Below are 17103 nucleotides of genomic sequence, written 5' to 3'. Positions count from 1 at the left end.
GTCGGACATTCCACTTGCGGCCTCGGTATGCAGGTGCCAGGTGTGCGCCTTATCGAAGGCGATTTAAAGCAGCTTGCTCGCTGAAAAAGTTTCTCTCATCCAAAATGCAAAAAGTTACGTGGGAAGAAGTTGGAGCTGCTCCAAACGCCATTCTGTCGCCAGCCTACAAGAGCAATGGCCATGTGTTCACCTCCGGGAGCGTCGGGTTCGCTCCGGACGGAACTGTTCCTGTCGACGTCACGGTGCAGACCAAGTACGCCATCGAGGCTCTGGAGAAGGTGCTGAAGAGCTCTGGTTCCTCGCTCGACAAGGTGCTGAAGGTTCTGTTGTTTATTGCCGACCCGCTAGATGCCCCAGCGGTCAATGCCGTGTACAAGGAGTACTTCAAGCACCAGCCGGCCAGATCGTGTGTTGTTGTCCAGTTCCCAGACGCCAGACTGAAGGTCGAGCTGGAGTGTGTTGCTGTGTACGAGTAGAGAGTTATGGAATGAGATGGCGACTTTGCAGGAATGCGAGTCTGTTTGTTGATTTTATTCAGGAATGTAGCCCCGGTGAGGTGCTCCGATCTGGAGTATGGACAGGGTGGAAAAAGTGTAATAGGATGCGTCCTATTCTTTGGCTGATAAACTCTACTGGCGGCCTCGTTCATGTGATATTCAATTTAATAACAGGCCCATCGATTCTGCAAACCTCGCTTTTTTTCCCAAACTCCTACGTCTAAATAGTTGGCAGAATTCTGAGCATCTCCGTCAGCTCCACATTGGCAGAGTCCCTTGAAGTGGCAGGCATTGCAGGTTTCGCGCGGCCATACACAACCTCAAATTACGCAGTCTACACGTTGATAAGAGTACTCTGTTCGTTTGGCTCCCGGTAGCAACATGTTGATATCCTTCTGAACGCACTCCACCTGTCCGTTTGACGTCCAGCCTACACATCCACGCAAGGGCTGGTTGGTCCGTCATTTTCGGTGACTGAAACAATTTACTTCTTAGCAGGCGTGCAAATTGGGTCTCAGTTGCCAGTATCTGCTACCATTTTTTGTAGCAGGAAAATCAGTTCTAGGACACTCCATGAGCGTCCCCATACGCATCCCAAACCACCACCCTTACGCAATCTACCCATACACAATATACCACAGCACCCAATGTCAACAGAATCAAGTCATATTATACATCCGCCAGTAGAATCTATTCACTCTCTTCTTTTGTTAGCCCGTACGTCGGGAACATACTGCTGAGCCTGTAGTCCTCATACATCTTCAAATGCTCCGGATCGTTGATGTAAATCTGCCCAAGGAAGTCCTCACAGACACTCTGGTCCATGCCCACCACCAACAGCATGCCCCCCTTGTCGAGAAACTCCTTGTCCACAGACTCGTAGCCGCCTCTATCCTTGTTCAGCACCAGCTCCACGGCATTGTTCCCGGCCTGACAGCCCTCTCTGTAGGCCCATCCGGCTGTCTTGACCAGCGGCAGGTCCGCCAGGTCGCCAACCGCAAATATATTGCCGATCACCTCGTTCTTGTCGGTCTTGACCTCGTACTGATGCGTGACGAGAATGTCGCCGTTGGGAGCAAACACGTTCGGATGGTTTTTCGCCAAAAAGTCCACGTTGTTCTTCTTGTAGTTGCACCAGAACGTGAGGTCGCTCGTGATGGTTCTGCCGTCCGTGGTCACCAGAACACCGTCTTCCTGCTCCGATTTAATTCTCGTGCCGAGAAGCACCTCGACTCCGAGATTTTCGAGAAATTCAAGCACCTGCTGCTTGAACCTGTCGCAAAGCAGAGACTCTGGTGGCAGCGTGGCGTGCGGATGGACCAAAACCACCTCTTTCTCTGGGAACTGGTGCTTGATCTCGCCGGCAAGCTCAATGCCCAGGGCGCCGCCGCCAATGATGACCGTTTTTCTCGCACTTTTAATCTGCGCCGTCGAATCGGCCATCTCCTTCTTGAGCTCCTCCGCCGTCGACGAGAGCGGGTCCAGCGGCCAGTTTCTCGTCCGGCCGCTCGCAATGATAACGCTGTCGTACGGAATCTCCACCTCCTCCGCCGGCTTCGTCGGCCTGTACCTCTCCGGCAGCCGGCCCTTGTCGAGCTTCCCGATCTGCACCCTGGCAACGCTCTCCAGAAGCTCGGTCACGTGACCCTGCACAAAGTGCAGCTTGAGGTTGGGGTTGTACGTGAGCTCCTCGGCGGCGACGCCGACGTGCGGCTTGTCGCCGTTCTCGCTTCTCAGCACCTTTTTCGTGTCGAACGGCATGTCCTCCTGCAGCCTGATGGTGTCCCAGTACACGTTGGCGCGCTCAAACGAGACGAACGACTCGGCAGCAAACTCGGGATCAAGCACCGCCTTGGGGATGCCGAGAATATTGAGGATTCCGAGCTTGGGCTCGACCAGCGTGACGTCCAGCTGCTGAGTCAGGTTCTGGGCCTTTTTGATGATACTTTTCAGGGCGCCGAGGCCCCCGAAGGACCCTCCGATAATCAGGATACGAGGCATGGAGAGCAGTGAAAATTGCCCTGATTTTTAAATGATTTTCAGGGGCCCCGATATTTCCGCCAACGTTTATCGCCGGCCCTAAAGCCGACGGCTCTAAGACGGCCCAGACGTGGGGCGCCCTTTGTCCAGGAGCGACGGAGTTGGCTTCCTGCCAATATATATCCGCCAGGAGTTCCGCGCCCTCGCGTATATGCATGCCGGCAGTTCGTTTCTAAGCCCATGTATCGTTTCATTTTTCTGTGTGGGGAAGCGCGTCAAATATTTCCTAATGCGTATTTTTCGGTCTCCCCATTTATAGGCCCCCGATCCCCCCATCAAACTGCGCACTCTCCATGACTTACAACGGCATCCCAAACCCGTCCCTCCAGGTCACCAAGGACCACACCCTCGAAATCAAGGAGGCCCCCGTCGAGCGGCCCGGCGCAGGCGAGGCCCTCGTCCACATCAAGGCTACCGGTATCTGTGGCTCGGACGTTCATTTCTGGAAGCACGGCCAAATTGGCGAGCTCAAGGTCCTCGGAAACTGTGTTTTGGGCCACGAAGCTGCCGGCGAGGTGGTCGAGATCGGCGAAGGCGTCACGAACGTGAAAGTCGGCGACAGAGTGGCCATCGAGCCGCAGATGCCGTGCGGCCAATGTTTCCTGTGTCTCCAGGGAGACTACAATCTGTGCGAGGAAGTGGACTTTCTGTCTGTCTATCCGTGCCACGGCACAATGCAGCGGTTCAGAAAGACCAAGGCCACCACGCTCTTCAAGATTCCCGCCAGCATGACGTTTGAGGAAGGCGCTCTGTGCGAGCCGCTCAGCGTGGCCTACCACGGGATCGAGCGCGCAGAGCTCGAGCTGGGCCGTGGAGCCATGATCTGCGGAGCCGGCCCCATCGGTCTTGCCACGCTCGTGCTGGCCAACGCGAGCGGAGCCGCTCCGCTCGCGATCTCCGATCTGTCGGCAGAACGCCTTGCGTTTGCGAAAAAACTCGTTCCAAGAGTCCAAACGTACCAGATCGACCCGAAGCTGAGCCCGCAGCAGAACGCGATTGGCGTCCGGAAACTTTTCGGGCCAACAGAGGAGGACGCGCCGCCAAGAGTGCTCGAGTGCACGGGTGTCGAGAGCAGCATTGTCACCGGAGCCTACATCGTGAGACGGAGCGGCACGCTGATGGTGATTGGCGTGGGCAGAGACATCATCAACAACTTCCCGTTCATGCACTTGTCTCTGGGAGAGGTGGACGTCAAGTTCATCAACAGATACCACCAGTCGTGGCCTGCGGTGATCAGACTGATCAGCGACGGCATAGTTGACGTGCAGCAGTTTGTGACGCACCGGTTTCCGCTTGAGAAGGCGGACGAGGCAATCAAGCTCTCGAGCGACCCGAAAAACGGCAGCATCAAGGTCATCATCGAGGACCAGCTCCGTGTGCTGTAGCGCCAGACGTTTCCGAATGAGGAAGTACTAGCCGCTCTCTGCTCGAAAGTGACTAGCCACACGAAAATCTGTGGCTGGAATAAATATGTTTAAGTATACTAGACTCATGCGTTGTAGTGTTCGGGGAAAGACCGTGCTTGTCACCGGTGCGTCTGCGGGTATCGGTCTTGAGGCAGCGCGGGCATTTGCCGACGAGACAGCGGGCGACGTCAGGCTGGTTCTGGCGGCCAGACGAATCGACAGACTCGAGAAAACGAAAACAAGCCTCGAGGAGCTGTATCCGGCGATAAAGGTGTTTGTCGCGCAGCTGGACATCCAGAAACCGGATCTCGTGCGACAGTTTGTGCTGTCGTTGCCGCAGGAGTTTTCTGAGATCGACATTCTGGTGAACAACGCCGGTGTCGCTCTGGGAAGAGACCCCGTAGGGACGGGCGATCCGGGCGCTGTGCAGACGATGCTGGACACCAACGTGCTGGGTCTGATCACGCTGACGCAGGAGATTGTTCCTGGCATGCGCAGGCGGAACCGCGGCGACATTGTCAACGTTGGCTCGATCGCCGGACGGACGCCGTACCCCGGCGGCGCGGTCTACTGTGCTACCAAGGCCGCGGTGAAGTACTTCACGCGGAGTCTGAGAAAAGAGCTGCTGGACACGAGAATACGAGTTATGGAGGTTGTTCCGGGCGCAGTGGACACAGAACTGCGTTATGTGAGACACGGAGGAGTGCGGTCGGAGCTGGAAGATAAGTTCATGGGCGAGAACCCGCTGGCAGCGGTGGAAATTGCAGACTTCATTGTGTACGCCTGCACGAGACGCGAGAACACCGTTATCGCAGAGGCCGTCATTGTGCCCACGTATCAGTCGCGCTAGGTTTCAGATAATCTATATATTTTCATATTATTTCGTAAATGCTTATCAGATAAAAAAAAAGCTTATCAATTTCCAATATCTCCGTCTATTTCCACATGAGAGTCACCGTGGCCTGTGCTGGATGCCGGCTGAAAAAAATCAAGTGTGTCCACAAGGGCCGCGCGCCGTGCCAGAACTGTCAGACACGCGACGGCAGCGACGAGTGCCGGCTGTTCACCACGCAGGAGTTTCGCAAGTACAAGCGGGCCAACACGGTGCTGCTCAAGATCGACAGCGGCAAGCTGGCTCTGTCGGAGAGTCTGGTGAACACGTGCATTGAGATCACCGTTCAGAACCACCCGGAACTGGTGTTTCTGTACTTTCCGCCAAACATCAACCTGTTCCGGCTACTCGACCCGGTGGTGTGTCTTGGTCTCTGTGCCCTGAGCTCGCCGTATCTGGAGAAATCCCCCGAGAACTCAGAGTTTATCGCCGCGTTCGAGGCCAAGCTGCTCGAGAAGCTCGACGACAAGGCCAGCATGGACTACCTGGTGCTGCTGCAGGCAAGCGTCATCTGGCTGCTGCTCAACTGGCAGACCGGAAAAACCCATAAGGGATACCTGTTTGGCGGGTTTGCCGACCGCGTGTATACGACGCTGACCAACCAGAAGAGCACCAGCGGCTCGCTGATTGAGCAGGAGTTCTACATCCGCAGCATCTGGGCCTACCAGCTGACGTGTCTGTCGCTGCGCGAGGGATACACGGACGGCCGCGCGCGCCTGACAAAATACAGGCTCCCGATGCCGAACAAGGACCTTCTCTTTGGCCACACGGGGCCGTCCAAGTACCTCGGCGATATCAATCTCAGCCAGACGTCGGAGCTGCTCTATTTATTTGTGTACACCACGGATATCTGGACAGACAGCAACACGTGGATTTTTAAGGGGGGCCGCAACCACTACAGGGAGGCGCCGTGGGACCCGGCCAGCAAGTGGCACAGTCTGAACATGCGGATAGAGTCGCTGGAGGCGCAGCTGGGGCCCAAGGAGAAGTTTTCGCTGTCCAACCTCGAGGCCCATTTTTCTCTCGGCGAAGGAACTATTTTCTGCTACCTGCATCTGGGAATACTTATTTCCAAGATCCTGATTCGCCGCAACTACTTCCCGTTTGTGCCGCTCGACCAGACCGGTCCCAAGGGCCCGCAGCCGCTGCCGAAAGAGCTCTGTGGCGCGCCCAAGGGCTGGTGGAAAGAAAACGCACACACAGTCTTCGACTGCAGTCGCATGATAGCCACCATTTTCGACGAGCTGCAAAAACGCAAAAAACTGTTCTGCAACTCGTACTCCGGCTACTGCGGCCTCACGGCGGCGTCCATGCTCATATACGCGCACAACTTCCCGTCCTACGACCCCTCGTTCCACGACGCAGACCTGTACTACCAGTACTGTCTGGATTTTTTGAAATTCTACAAGGCGCACTGGGAGCTGGGCTCGTACTACTACGATTTTCTGCGGCACACGCGGCGGATGCTGGAGGCCGCGGCAAGCAACAGGATCGAGATAGCCAGCATCTCCGCGTTTGAGAACATGAAGGACGAGCTGATCGAGGTGGCCAACGTGGCTGCTCCGCTGCCCAAGACCGACCGGCTGAACATCGAGAGCCTGCTGCGGTCGCCAAAGGTGCCGCACTCGCCCGCAGAGGACGTCGACTGGCTCAGCGCAAACATGGCGTGGGACTTTGGCTGGTCGAACCTGGGAGTCACTTTTACGGACTATACGTGTTAATCAAACTATATTGGCGAGGTGCACGAAAAAGAGGTGGCCGGAGTGGTGGCGAAAATGGCCTTCATGTACTCCACCGAGCCGTAGAGCCCCAGACAGGCAAACGAGAGCGACGCGAGGGTCAGACAAACGTAGAAGACCGTGATGAAGCCGTGCTGCCGGAACCCGTTCTTGACAAACGCCGCGAACGGCCGCTGGTAGCCGGTGGCCTCCATGGTGGCCTCGTTGTAGTCCTCGATGAGCTCGGCGTTGGTCTTCATGAACGCCGCCCAGATGTAGAACCAGAACGGGATCACGTAGGTCAGCGGGATCATCGTCAGGGCAGACGTGAACGCCGAGATGGAGGCCACGTTCGGAACCCCGGTCGCCACGATGTAGATGATCACCCAGACGACGGCCGTGGCCGCGTACCACAGCAGCTGGCCCTTCCTGGTGCGCACATCGAGATCGTGGAAGATCTGCGGCAGGTAGTTCTTGTAGATGATCTTTGTGTTCACGTGACCGTAGAACACGGCCTGGAACACGCCCACGACGAAGGTGACCACCGAGAGGCCCTTGAGGGCCGTCATGTCGGAGAGGCCGAAGACGGACGGCGAGTTGGAGAACTGGCCCTGTTTTGCGTACACGTAGTTGCCGTAGACGAGGTAGATGCACACGATGGCGGTCTGGGCGGCGATCATGGACTTCCAGAAATCCCACGGTCTTTTCATCTCTGAGATGATCTCCGGGAACACCACAGAGCCGGCGAAGACGTACGAGATGTTGGACACCGCCACGAGCTTGTTGACGAGCAGCTGCGGGGCCACCACGTACGTCACGATGGTGTCCTTGTCGAGCCCGAGCAGGTTTTTCGCGTTGGCCCAGTTCGGCTCTCCAAAGTAGCCCATCTGCACGAACAGGTTCACGTAGTTGATTGCCGACACGACGAGGCAGAACTTGCCGACGTTGCTGAACGTCTTCAGGCTTGAGATCACCCCCAGGGCCGCGCACAGAGCGATCAGCAGGCCTGTCCAGCAGTACCTTGCATCCTGCAGAATGACCATCGACTCAAGCGAGCTGATAGCTATGTTGGCTGCCGTGAGCAGCATGGCAATCACCTGGAGAAAGATGACGATCTGCGCCCACGTCTCGCCGCCCAGGATCCGGGCAATCTCGGAAAACGACTTCACAGGGTACTCTGGCGAGTCGAAGAGAAGAAACAGCCACCAGCAAATTCCACCAGCCATCAGAGTCAGGAAGAAACACACCACCAGAATCAGGTTGCCGGGAACATACCCAACCAGCGAGTACGAGTTGGGGATGAGCGTGGCGCCCATGATTTCCGAGGTGAGCAGACCGGCACAGGCCAGCCAGTGCGACGATCGGATCGCCAGCTTCTCGTTCTTCCAGGTCTGGTACGAGTCGGTCTTGGGCTCCAGCGTCTTGATGTAGAGCGTGCTGTGCACCCAGTCGTGCCACCAGCCAAGCGAGGAGTCCTGCCGCACTTCCTGGTACTGTTTCTCGAGAGATCTCTGGGCATAGAATAGCCTGGCTGCAATAGACGGCTCACCCAGAACCGGCTCCACAGAGTGGGTGCTGTGGTACTCGACGTCGACGGTGACTTTGTCTTCCTTCATTGGGTGTAGAACGGATCAATCGCGGAACTTATATTCTTATTTTTTTGCTCCAAGATAAGCAGCCTGCAACCGTTATCAGCTTATCTGGGTTTTTTTTTTTCTCATTTTCGAAATTCGGCTACACATTCGCGGACGCACTAAGCAACCAACCAACCTTGATTGTCTCTTATCAGCTTGCTCGCCGTTCTTTCCCGCACACCAACTGCAACACTGCACCTCTCACTCTCCTCAACCATCACGTTGTCGCCCGAAGTCAATCCTGGCAAAATGGTTGCACTGGTAGCTATCCAGCTGTTGTCGCCCATAATCGCCCTGCAAGAGAAGTCCATGCCGTCGCCTCGGCTTCCTGCGTCCAGCGGGTGGTCCGCAGTCATGATGCGTGTTCGCCCGGTCTGGAAAACGTTCCATCAGCGACATGTCCAGAATCACCGCATTGGCGTTGATGTAGAGATTGTCGTCAGCAATGATCGAAGCCGTGGTCGCCAAAGGGTGGTCTGATGAGTTTCACTGCACCGTCTTAGAGATTTTTGCTATTGCTGTGCGTGCTGTTTTCAGCTCTTAAATCTATAATCGTCCGGGATCGTCTGCTGGAGCCGGGAGCATCTGGCGGGTCAAACCAGGCACTCTAGAGCAGCCCAGCAATCGAGTTGTAAACCCATCATCATTTTGCCATATTCTGGCGTGCTGGAGACGGTTGGTTTTTTGAGTGCCAGATTTGTGAGCTCACGGGTATCTGGGATTGACCATAAATATATTTATCGTCGCTCACCGCCACGCGTAACCCCACTAGCCACTGTACTCATGTAAATTATCCCCCGCCGCGAAAACTATTTCCCCCACCACCGCCGCGTATATAATTCTCGTCAGATCTCCATTGCAGCAAAATGGTTGCCGAAAAAATTAGCTGGGACTCCATCCAAGGCAAGGAACACCCGGTGCTCTCGCCGGGCTTTGTGAGCAACGGCCACGTGTTTACGTCGGGCATCATTGGCTCAAACTACGCCACCGGCGAAACCCCAGAAAAGGTCGAGGACCAGGTCCATCTGGCCATCAAGAACCTCGAGAACGTGCTCAAGGCTGCCGGCTCCTCTCTCGACAAGGTGTTCAAGGTGACCATGTTCATCTCCCACGCAGAGTACTCCAAGGTCGTCAACGAGATCTACGGCCAATACTTCCCGCAAAAACCGGCCAGAAGCTGTGTCGTGGTTGCATTTATGGATGCTGCTATTAAATACGAGCTGGAGGCTGTGGCCACACTGGACTAATAAAATATTTAGTACATCCACCTGTAGTTTGGGTTCGAGGGCCCTTCGGCGAGTAAGTACGTGGGGACGTCTCTGTACGTCCAGGAGACGCCCTGGGCCCTGTTTCTGCGACGGTTGTCCAGTACCATAAACGTCCAGATGCTGGCCACCGCGAGAATGGCAGCACCGCCAAACCCGGCCGTGATTCCCAGGGCAGGCACGTATTTCGGCGCGTCCTTCGCGCGGAAGATGTTGGTCGAGATGAGCCCCGCAGCGTTCGCCAACGGCACGCCGACGGCAGAAATCACCACTCGTCTGTTCTCGTTCGGCGTGTTGTTGTTGTACCACGTGGAGGTGAGCACCGACGACGCCGACGAGCCGGTCGTCATCAGGAAACACGAGAAGTACGCCACGCCGATGTGTGCCTGCGTGTCGATGCAGCCAAACACGACGAACCCGATCAGCGTGGAGGCCACGGCCAAGACAATGAAAACGGACCGCACGCGCAGCAGGTCCGACGCGAAGCACCAAAAAATCAGCGCCACGGCCCCCCACACGTTGGGCGCGACCGTGTACAGGTTGGTCATGACGGTGCCCTTGCCGAGCGACTCGATGATCTGCGGAAACCAGTTGTTGATGGAGTTGAGCGGCACTCCTATGAAGATCTCCTCGAACATCCACGCAATGGCGACGGGGTGTCTGAACACCTTTATGGCGTCCACGAGCGACACTTTCTCGGTGGACAGCGAGGACGAGTCCGTGCGGATCCGCCAGACGGCACACTCGCGTTCTTCCTCGGTGAGAAAGGCCGCTTTTTCGACCGTCCGCGGCAGGTAGAAGAACGCAAACACCGCCACAATCACGGTAGCTCCGCCCTCGACCAGGAACAGAATCTGCCACCCGTGGAGTCTGTCTGTTTTGATCTGGAACAGGCCGAACGCCAGCAGCCCGGAGAACGCGTTGGCGATGTTGGCCGCGGCGTAGAAAATCGACAGCCGTCTGGCCAGCTCGCCACGGCGGTAGAACGTACTCAGGTAATAGATGATGCCGGGAAAAAACGCCGACTCGCACACCCCGAGAAACCATCTCGCCGCCATGAGCGAGCCGTAGTTGAACACCGACACGGCGAGCAGCGTGATGCTGCCAAACGTGAACATCAGGCACGGGATCACGTTGGCGGCGTTGTAGCGTTTGATCAGCAGTGAGAGCGGAAACGCACACAGCACAAACGGGATGTAGAAGATGGACAGCATGTTGTTCCATTGCTGGCCCTCGATGCCCAGATCAACGTCCAGCTTGTCTGTTTTTGCGTTGGAAATATTGCCCTTGTCGAGCGCGTTGAACAGATACATTACCGTGATGAGCGGCAGGATCCTGATATCGAGCTTCCAGCAGATACGACGCTCGAGCTTGTGGTCGAGCACGCGCACCGGCTCGCCGGGGACGTGTTCTTTGTCGTCTGTGACGCGCTGTTCAAGGGACACAACGTCGACAGTGTCGTGCAGTTTTGGCTCCATGGTTGAGTGGTGGAAGCCATGGTGTATCGCTATTTATATCTTACCCCGTATTTGTGAGCTCTTATCGTGTCCCCCACCAGGGCGCGGGGAGATAACGTCGGCAATTGCGAAGCAAGTCCGCAGAGGCAGTTCGGCAGACAACAGCACCCGAGCCTATCTGGGCTTCTCGCAGAACATAGCCAGAGACTTGCGTGGGGGAGGGGGAGGTCCATATCGCCGGCCCGCCACTATTTTTTATTTTTGCCAGTGGTGCACCACCAGATGCAGCAAGCCCCAAGGAAAAGAGGCCCTCGAAAATTGGGGCTCTACGTGTGCGACTTCCCCGGCTGTGGTAAGCAGTTTTCGCGGTCTGACCACGCGAAACGGCACGCGCGCAACCACACTGGCGAGAGCCATTTCCATTGCGAGGTCCCCGGATGCACGGCAGAGTTTACACGGCTCGACATCAAGACAAAACACCAGAACCGGCACTTTCGTCGGCTCGATCGCGAGAGCGAACTGCCAGAAGCCGTCTCCGGCGACGCTGACGGCACACAGCGCAAAAGCTCGTCCCCCGCTGGGCAAACGGGGCCAGATGAAAGGTCAGACACCAGTAAAGATGCGATATCGCAGCCTACACCGCAGACCGGGCCTTTTGCCACCAACGTGGGGGACCCTGCGCTTGTGTCGCCGTCATTCTCGCCGTCCCGCCTGATACGGTGGATGATGCACGATCTAGCAGAGGTGTCGCCCAGCCACGCCGACCACCAGACCTCTCAGGGCCCGTTGTTTGCCGACTACCACCAGCTCGGCGCAGACACCGCCACGATGCTCAACGAGGTGCTCGCAATCACGCCCGAGTTCCCCAACGCCAACTACCAGACCGACGTCGACGAAAACATCCTGCTGCACATGTCGCAGCGGCTTCCAACGCTCGAAGGACACCCGGACTTTGAGGTCTCCAAGGTGCGCTTGTTTCTGAAACTGTACTGGAAAATGTACCATTCGCAGTACCCCATTCTACACAGACCGTCGTTCTCCACGTTCCAGGTTCATCCGCTGCTTCTGCTGGCCATGGTGATGATCGGGGCCTCGTTTGCGAAAAAATGCCCGATTCCAGAAGACGTGCAGCTCAGCGATCCTGACGGCCTGGCGGACCTGGTTGCGTACCCGCTGCGGTGGCTGATTTTCTCGTGCGACGAGGCCAAGCCTGGCTGCAACTCGTGGGTGATCCAGAGCCTGCTGATGCTCGAGACGTACGAGATCACAAAGACGTCGCGCCGGCTGCACGAGCGAGCATGCATTTATAACGGCACCAAGATCCAGCTTTTGCGCAGAAGCCCGATCCTGGGCGGCGACCCACTTAAGGGCGGCAGCGCTGACCCGAGTCACTCGAACAGCCTGTGGACGACGTGGATCGAGAGCGAGTCGATGAAACGCGCTGCGTGGATGTCTTTCTACATCGACACCATCCACGCAGTGGTTTACGGCCACCCGGTCAGCATCTACGACAGCCAAATAAAGCTCTCGCTGCCATGTCCGGACGATTTGTGGGAGTACGACAACTTCGACAGGAATAACGCGCCGGCCTCTGTGATGCAGATGCCGATTTTCACCGACGCTCTCACGCGGCTGCTCCGCAATAAGCCAGTCCAGACAGGGCCGTTTGGCCGCAAAATCCTGCTCGCGGGCCTGCTCAACCTCAACATCCAGATGAGCCAGAAAGAGTCGCAGCTGACGCTGCTGGGCTGGGATTCCAAGCGAGAGAACTGGAAATCCAGCATTGCGTCGGCTTTGGACCACTGGAGAGTGCAGTTGCCGCAGCGAAGCTGCTTCCACGCAGGCTCGTGTCTCTACCACGCAGACAGCGGGCCGGAGCTGTTGCCGCCCTCTTTCAACGCCCACGATACTAGGTGCAAATTTCCCGAGTACCACTCAGCACAGACACATCTCTGGATCACCCACTACGACTACATAGTTTACGCGGGGGCGCCAAAACGGATGAACGTTCCGGTCTTGACGGAGGATTACAACGTGGTGGTGCGGCGGATTGCCAAGTGGGCTCAGTCCAGTGCGGGCGCAATCTGCACCATCAACTCGTACATCCTGCTCTTCGAAATGCTACTCTCGCCAGAAAGTAGCACTGACCAGGTGAATTACGTCTACGACGCAGACAAGGACCCGTTTATCTACCGGCCGAACGTGATTGTGTCGGCGACGTTGTCGTTGTGGGCGTTTACGTTTTTCAACTACGGCCCAGAGTCGCAGTTCATGTCGCCCGAGTCCAGAATCGAGCTAGACGGGGACTTTGCCCCAGCGATGGAGGACGCATACGCTTATTTGCGGCGGATTCGCACAGAGCTTGCCAAGGAAACTGGGATTCCGTTCAGAAAACTCAGCCAGATGGACCCGGACCAGTACAAAAAAGCGGTGGCCGAGTACGCTGCAGCTCTGTCTCGAGTCTCGCACACCAATAACATGGTGGGGCTGCTGCTCGCGCTGGCCGCTGGCTACCGGAATGGCAAGTGGGAAATTGGCCGTGAGTACGCGAAACTTCTCCGCAACTGCGCCCAAAGAAGCATGGGCAGCCCGGTGGTGTTCTGTACGAATATGTACGAAGATAATTAATTGTGCAGCGCCCCCCACAATTTATCTCCTCAGTGGTGGGGGGCATAATTATTGAAAGAAAGACCAAGCTATGAGTTTTGTAGCTCACTATCTTTGCCCATGACTCTAGAAAAGACACTCAAAGACGGTATCTACTCGCCGGTGCCAACATTCTTCAAGACCGACGCTGCCCAGTCTCTCGACACTGCCACGCAGCAGGAACACGCGCGGCTGCTCTATCGCAGCGGCATTTCGGGGATCCTGGTGGGAGGCTCCACGGGCGAGGCAGTCCACTTGCCATTGGAGGAAAGAGCGGCCATTGTGAAGTCGGTTAGAGACGCTGTTCCAAACTCCTCGTTCAAAATCATCGCTGGCGGCGTCGGATCCTGTGTTCCTGAGCTCTGCCACCAGGCTGCCGTCTACAAGGAAAACGGCGCCGATATGATGATTGTGCTTGTTCCCGGCTACTACGGCCCTGCTATCACCACCCAGAGCGGTCTGGAGGCCTGGTTCCACGACCTGGCAGACAATTCGCCGCTGCCTATAGTTGTGTACAACTATCCGGGAGTCCAGAACGGCATTGATCTGACTGGCGAGACATTTACCAGGATCGGAATGCACAAGAACATTGTCGGTTGCAAGCTGACCAACTTCAACTTCCCGTTGTACACGATGCTGGGCCAGAACGAGAGGCTCAAGGCGTCTGACTTTACTCCTCTGTCGGGCGTCGGACAAGTCCTTGTTCCGTCTCTTTCAGTGAACGTCAACGGAGCAATCGACGGGTTCTCCAACGTGTTCCCCAAATGCCTGGTCAGAATCATGGAACTGTACAAGTCGCACAGGTACAAAGAGGCGCTGGAGCTCCAGGACATGATTGCGAGAATCAACGAGTTGACGGCTGCCACCAATCTGGTTGGTCTCAAGTACGCGCTAAAATACAAGTACGGCTTGGGAGAAACCGAGGTTGGGCGCCCCCCACTCAACCACTCCATGGACATGGACGCGTGGAAGAAACACCTGCCGTTATTCGAACAGCTCTCCAAAATTGAGGACTCTTTATAGCTACATACTACCATCCTCTATATGGCACCCAAATGTCCACCACCGTGTTGCCGTCTTCAACAACGTAGTACCATGGATACGACGCTGCCGTGATACAGCTGTGCTGCGGAATAATGCTGACCACGGTGCCTGTAGGAATCAGCTTTGTGTCTTTGTCCTCCACAGGCGTCAGAATCCCGTGCTCCTGGCTGAGCCGTCCCACGGTCCAGTTTTCGTATCCTGGTGGAGACACAACTCTGCCGAACCCTGTCAGCGGGCCAGACTCGCGTGCCAGCGCTATAACGCCGGCATTGATCAGCTGCTCACCGGGAGCCTTGGGGCCTCTTCCGGGGTAGGCAGAAACAACTTCGGCCATAACTTTGCAGGCAACATCGGACACCTCGATACAGCCCGTGGCCAACTGCTGCAGGTCGCAGAACGGGTAGTTTCCCGCGTGCAGCTCCAGATTACCAAACAGCTGGCCCACAGAGCTGAGGTCGAAATGTTCCGCCGCATGGGCCGTCGGAGTGGCGCCAACGGACATCTGGAGCTTCCCCGAGCTGTCGAACCTGAGCGCCTCTTTGCACGCCTCGTTCACGCTCGAGATCTCAGAAATCAAGAAGGATTGTGCCTGCTCAAAGTTCCTGGACGTGTACGAGTGGCCGGCATGGCAGTAGAAGCCGTACAGCGAGACCGTCTGGGTGATATCTGTCTTGAAGATTTTTTCAAGCAGCCCCCCAATCGAGCTGGGCAGGAAACCGGCCCTGTCGGTGCCCATGTTGATTTTGATGAAGACGCTCCATTTTTTCGACAGCGAGTGTTTTTTGCTGTAAGCAGCCAGAATGTCCAGCTGCTCCAGATTGTCCACCATCAAGCGCAGGTTCTCAACCTTGCCGCTGAGGTCGGAAAGCTCTTCGAGCCGGCTGGAAACGACCGGCAGACTGAAAAGAACGTCCTTGATCAGACCCTTGGAGATAAGCGGCAGGAGACCCCAGGCCTCTCTGAGCGTCGACACAACAATCTTGTCGGTCTTGTATTTGCCTGTACCGAGCTGCAGCGCTGTTCCCTCGAGGGTTTTGTGGGTTTTGACGTGGGCACGGAAATCTGCGCCGAGGTTGTGAGCGTTCTCGAGCATTTTGTCCGAGTTTCTCTTGAACGTCGCCCTGTCGACCACAAAGGCCGGCGTAGGCAGGGACTCGACGCTGACGCCTTTGTAGGCCTTGAGCAGCTCGTCTTTGTTGGACATACCAGTGAGTTCAGATGGGTACTTCATGGGTATAGCGCAAAGTGAATAATTTTGTCCGACTTTTATCAGTGCGCGCGCATCTGCGCCCCCACCGCCGCAAATTAACTCCGCACGATAAGCAGAAAGAAAATATATATTAGCTCCATCAGCTCGAATTGCTCAGTCCACCATCATGTCCTCCTACTCTGTCACCCTCAATCCCGACAACTCATGGCCCGAGCCGCTGAGCGAGCTCCCGCTCAGGATCCACCCCTCAATGGCCGGCAAGCTCGACCCGGAGTACGTCAAGTTCTTTGAGGAAGAACTGTGCAACAGGCCAGACATTCTGGAGACACACAAGTTTCCGCTCGAGAAAACCAAGGCGGGTGGAAACGTGATCCCCGGACAGGCTCTGCCAAAAGAGATGGCGCAAATCTACGACATCCAAATCCCTAGAAAACACACCTCGGCCGAAAAACCGGTTCCGGCCAGGGTTTTCGTCCCCCAGGGCACTCCGCCCGCCGCAGGCTGGCCGTGCACCATATGGTACCACGGGGGCGGCTGGGTTCTTGGCGGCATCGACACGGAAAACTCGTACTGCACACATCTGGCCGACAACGCCCGGTGTCTCGTTATCACGGTCGACTACCGACTGGCTCCCGAGTCCCCGTTCCCTGCGTGTGTCGAGGACGCGTTTGAGGCTCTATTGTACGTCATGGACACTAAAGACCTCCCTATAGATAACACGAAAGTCTGTGTTGCCGGATCGTCTGCTGGCGGCAACCTGGCAGCCATAATGACTCACAAATACGCCAGCTCTCGTCTGAGCAAAGAGTACCCGCCACTCAAGTTCCAGATGCTGGTTGTCCCGGTGACGGACAACTCCGCAACGGGCGAGACACAGCCGTCGTGGAGAGAAAATAAGTACACTCCGCAGCTGCCTGCTGCCAAAATGCTGTGGTACCGTCAGTTATATCTGCCTCTTGCGGGAGACACGCTGACGACTCCCGAGTCGAGTCCGCTGTTCTACCCAGACGAGAGCTTCAAGAGCGTTCCGCCGGCGTTCATTGCGGCCGCGGAGTGCGACGTGCTCCGGTCGGAGGCCGAGGCGTACAGCGAGAAGCTGGTCAAGAATGGTGTTGAGAGCAGGATTACCGTCTACAAAGGAGTGCCGCACACGGCCATGGTGATGAATGCGCGGCTGAAACAGGGCGCAGACCTGGTGAGAGACACGACGGGGGCGGTCAGAAACGCTTTTTATGGGGAATGATCGTAGGTGCAGTAATTATTTTTCCTTCAGCTACCTAAATACAAAAAAATA

At 56.4% G+C, this 17103-nt stretch overlaps 12 protein-coding genes across 12 annotated transcripts; 9 read left to right on the top strand and 3 right to left on the bottom strand.

Annotated features, from left to right (window-relative positions):
- Positions 1–104: 104 nt before the first annotated feature.
- On the top strand, positions 105–476 carry KL928_004765 (uncharacterized protein; the record flags this gene model as incomplete). Its single annotated transcript, XM_043205499.1, has 1 exon — positions 105–476. The coding sequence occupies one exon, from the start codon at positions 105–107 to the stop codon at positions 474–476; it is 372 nt and encodes a 123-aa protein (XP_043057760.1).
- Positions 477–1187: 711 nt separating this feature from the next.
- KL928_004764 (uncharacterized protein) lies at positions 1188–2694 on the bottom strand (the record flags this gene model as incomplete). The annotated part of the gene is made up of 2 exons (XM_043205498.1): positions 1188–2411; positions 2473–2694. The coding sequence occupies 2 exons, from the start codon at positions 2692–2694 to the stop codon at positions 1188–1190; spliced, it is 1446 nt and encodes a 481-aa protein (XP_043057759.1).
- A 136-nt stretch (positions 2695–2830) lies between these two features.
- KL928_004763 (uncharacterized protein) lies at positions 2831–3922 on the top strand (the record flags this gene model as incomplete). The annotated part of the gene is made up of 1 exon (XM_043205497.1): positions 2831–3922. The coding sequence occupies one exon, from the start codon at positions 2831–2833 to the stop codon at positions 3920–3922; it is 1092 nt and encodes a 363-aa protein (XP_043057758.1).
- Positions 3923–4028: 106 nt separating this feature from the next.
- Positions 4029–4793, top strand: KL928_004762 (uncharacterized protein; the record flags this gene model as incomplete). The annotated part of the gene is made up of 1 exon (XM_043205496.1): positions 4029–4793. One exon carries the CDS (start codon positions 4029–4031, stop codon positions 4791–4793), a length of 765 nt encoding a protein of 254 aa, XP_043057757.1.
- A 95-nt stretch (positions 4794–4888) lies between these two features.
- KL928_004761 (uncharacterized protein) lies at positions 4889–6556 on the top strand (the record flags this gene model as incomplete). Its single annotated transcript, XM_043205495.1, has 1 exon — positions 4889–6556. One exon carries the CDS (start codon positions 4889–4891, stop codon positions 6554–6556), a length of 1668 nt encoding a protein of 555 aa, XP_043057756.1.
- A 5-nt stretch (positions 6557–6561) lies between these two features.
- Positions 6562–8169, bottom strand: KL928_004760 (uncharacterized protein; the record flags this gene model as incomplete). Its single annotated transcript, XM_043205494.1, has 1 exon — positions 6562–8169. The coding sequence occupies one exon, from the start codon at positions 8167–8169 to the stop codon at positions 6562–6564; it is 1608 nt and encodes a 535-aa protein (XP_043057755.1).
- Positions 8170–8436: 267 nt separating this feature from the next.
- On the top strand, positions 8437–8976 carry KL928_004759 (uncharacterized protein; the record flags this gene model as incomplete). Its single annotated transcript, XM_043205492.1, has 2 exons — positions 8437–8661; positions 8770–8976. 2 exons carry the CDS (start codon positions 8437–8439, stop codon positions 8974–8976), a joined length of 432 nt encoding a protein of 143 aa, XP_043057754.1.
- A 77-nt stretch (positions 8977–9053) lies between these two features.
- KL928_004758 (uncharacterized protein) lies at positions 9054–10618 on the top strand (the record flags this gene model as incomplete). Its single annotated transcript, XM_043205491.1, has 2 exons — positions 9054–9416; positions 9557–10618. The coding sequence occupies 2 exons, from the start codon at positions 9054–9056 to the stop codon at positions 10616–10618; spliced, it is 1425 nt and encodes a 474-aa protein (XP_043057753.1).
- A 70-nt stretch (positions 10619–10688) lies between these two features.
- On the top strand, positions 10689–13537 carry KL928_004757 (uncharacterized protein; the record flags this gene model as incomplete). Its single annotated transcript, XM_043205490.1, has 2 exons — positions 10689–10907; positions 11060–13537. 2 exons carry the CDS (start codon positions 10689–10691, stop codon positions 13535–13537), a joined length of 2697 nt encoding a protein of 898 aa, XP_043057752.1.
- A 99-nt stretch (positions 13538–13636) lies between these two features.
- KL928_004756 (uncharacterized protein) lies at positions 13637–14578 on the top strand (the record flags this gene model as incomplete). Its single annotated transcript, XM_043205489.1, has 1 exon — positions 13637–14578. One exon carries the CDS (start codon positions 13637–13639, stop codon positions 14576–14578), a length of 942 nt encoding a protein of 313 aa, XP_043057751.1.
- Positions 14579–14585: 7 nt separating this feature from the next.
- On the bottom strand, positions 14586–15830 carry KL928_004755 (uncharacterized protein; the record flags this gene model as incomplete). The annotated part of the gene is made up of 1 exon (XM_043205488.1): positions 14586–15830. The coding sequence occupies one exon, from the start codon at positions 15828–15830 to the stop codon at positions 14586–14588; it is 1245 nt and encodes a 414-aa protein (XP_043057750.1).
- Positions 15831–15975: 145 nt separating this feature from the next.
- KL928_004754 (uncharacterized protein) lies at positions 15976–17052 on the top strand (the record flags this gene model as incomplete). The annotated part of the gene is made up of 1 exon (XM_043205487.1): positions 15976–17052. The coding sequence occupies one exon, from the start codon at positions 15976–15978 to the stop codon at positions 17050–17052; it is 1077 nt and encodes a 358-aa protein (XP_043057749.1).
- Positions 17053–17103: the final 51 nt, after the last annotated feature.

Source organism: Ogataea angusta (genome assembly GCF_019207475.1).
Source record: "Ogataea angusta isolate 61-244 chromosome Unknown 61-244_NODE_11_length_350522_cov_89.849751, whole genome shotgun sequence".
Lineage (NCBI taxonomy): Eukaryota > Fungi > Ascomycota > Pichiomycetes > Pichiales > Pichiaceae > Ogataea > Ogataea angusta.
The sequence above is the reverse complement of the archived record's forward strand: the minus strand, read 5'-3'. Positions and strand labels throughout refer to the sequence as shown.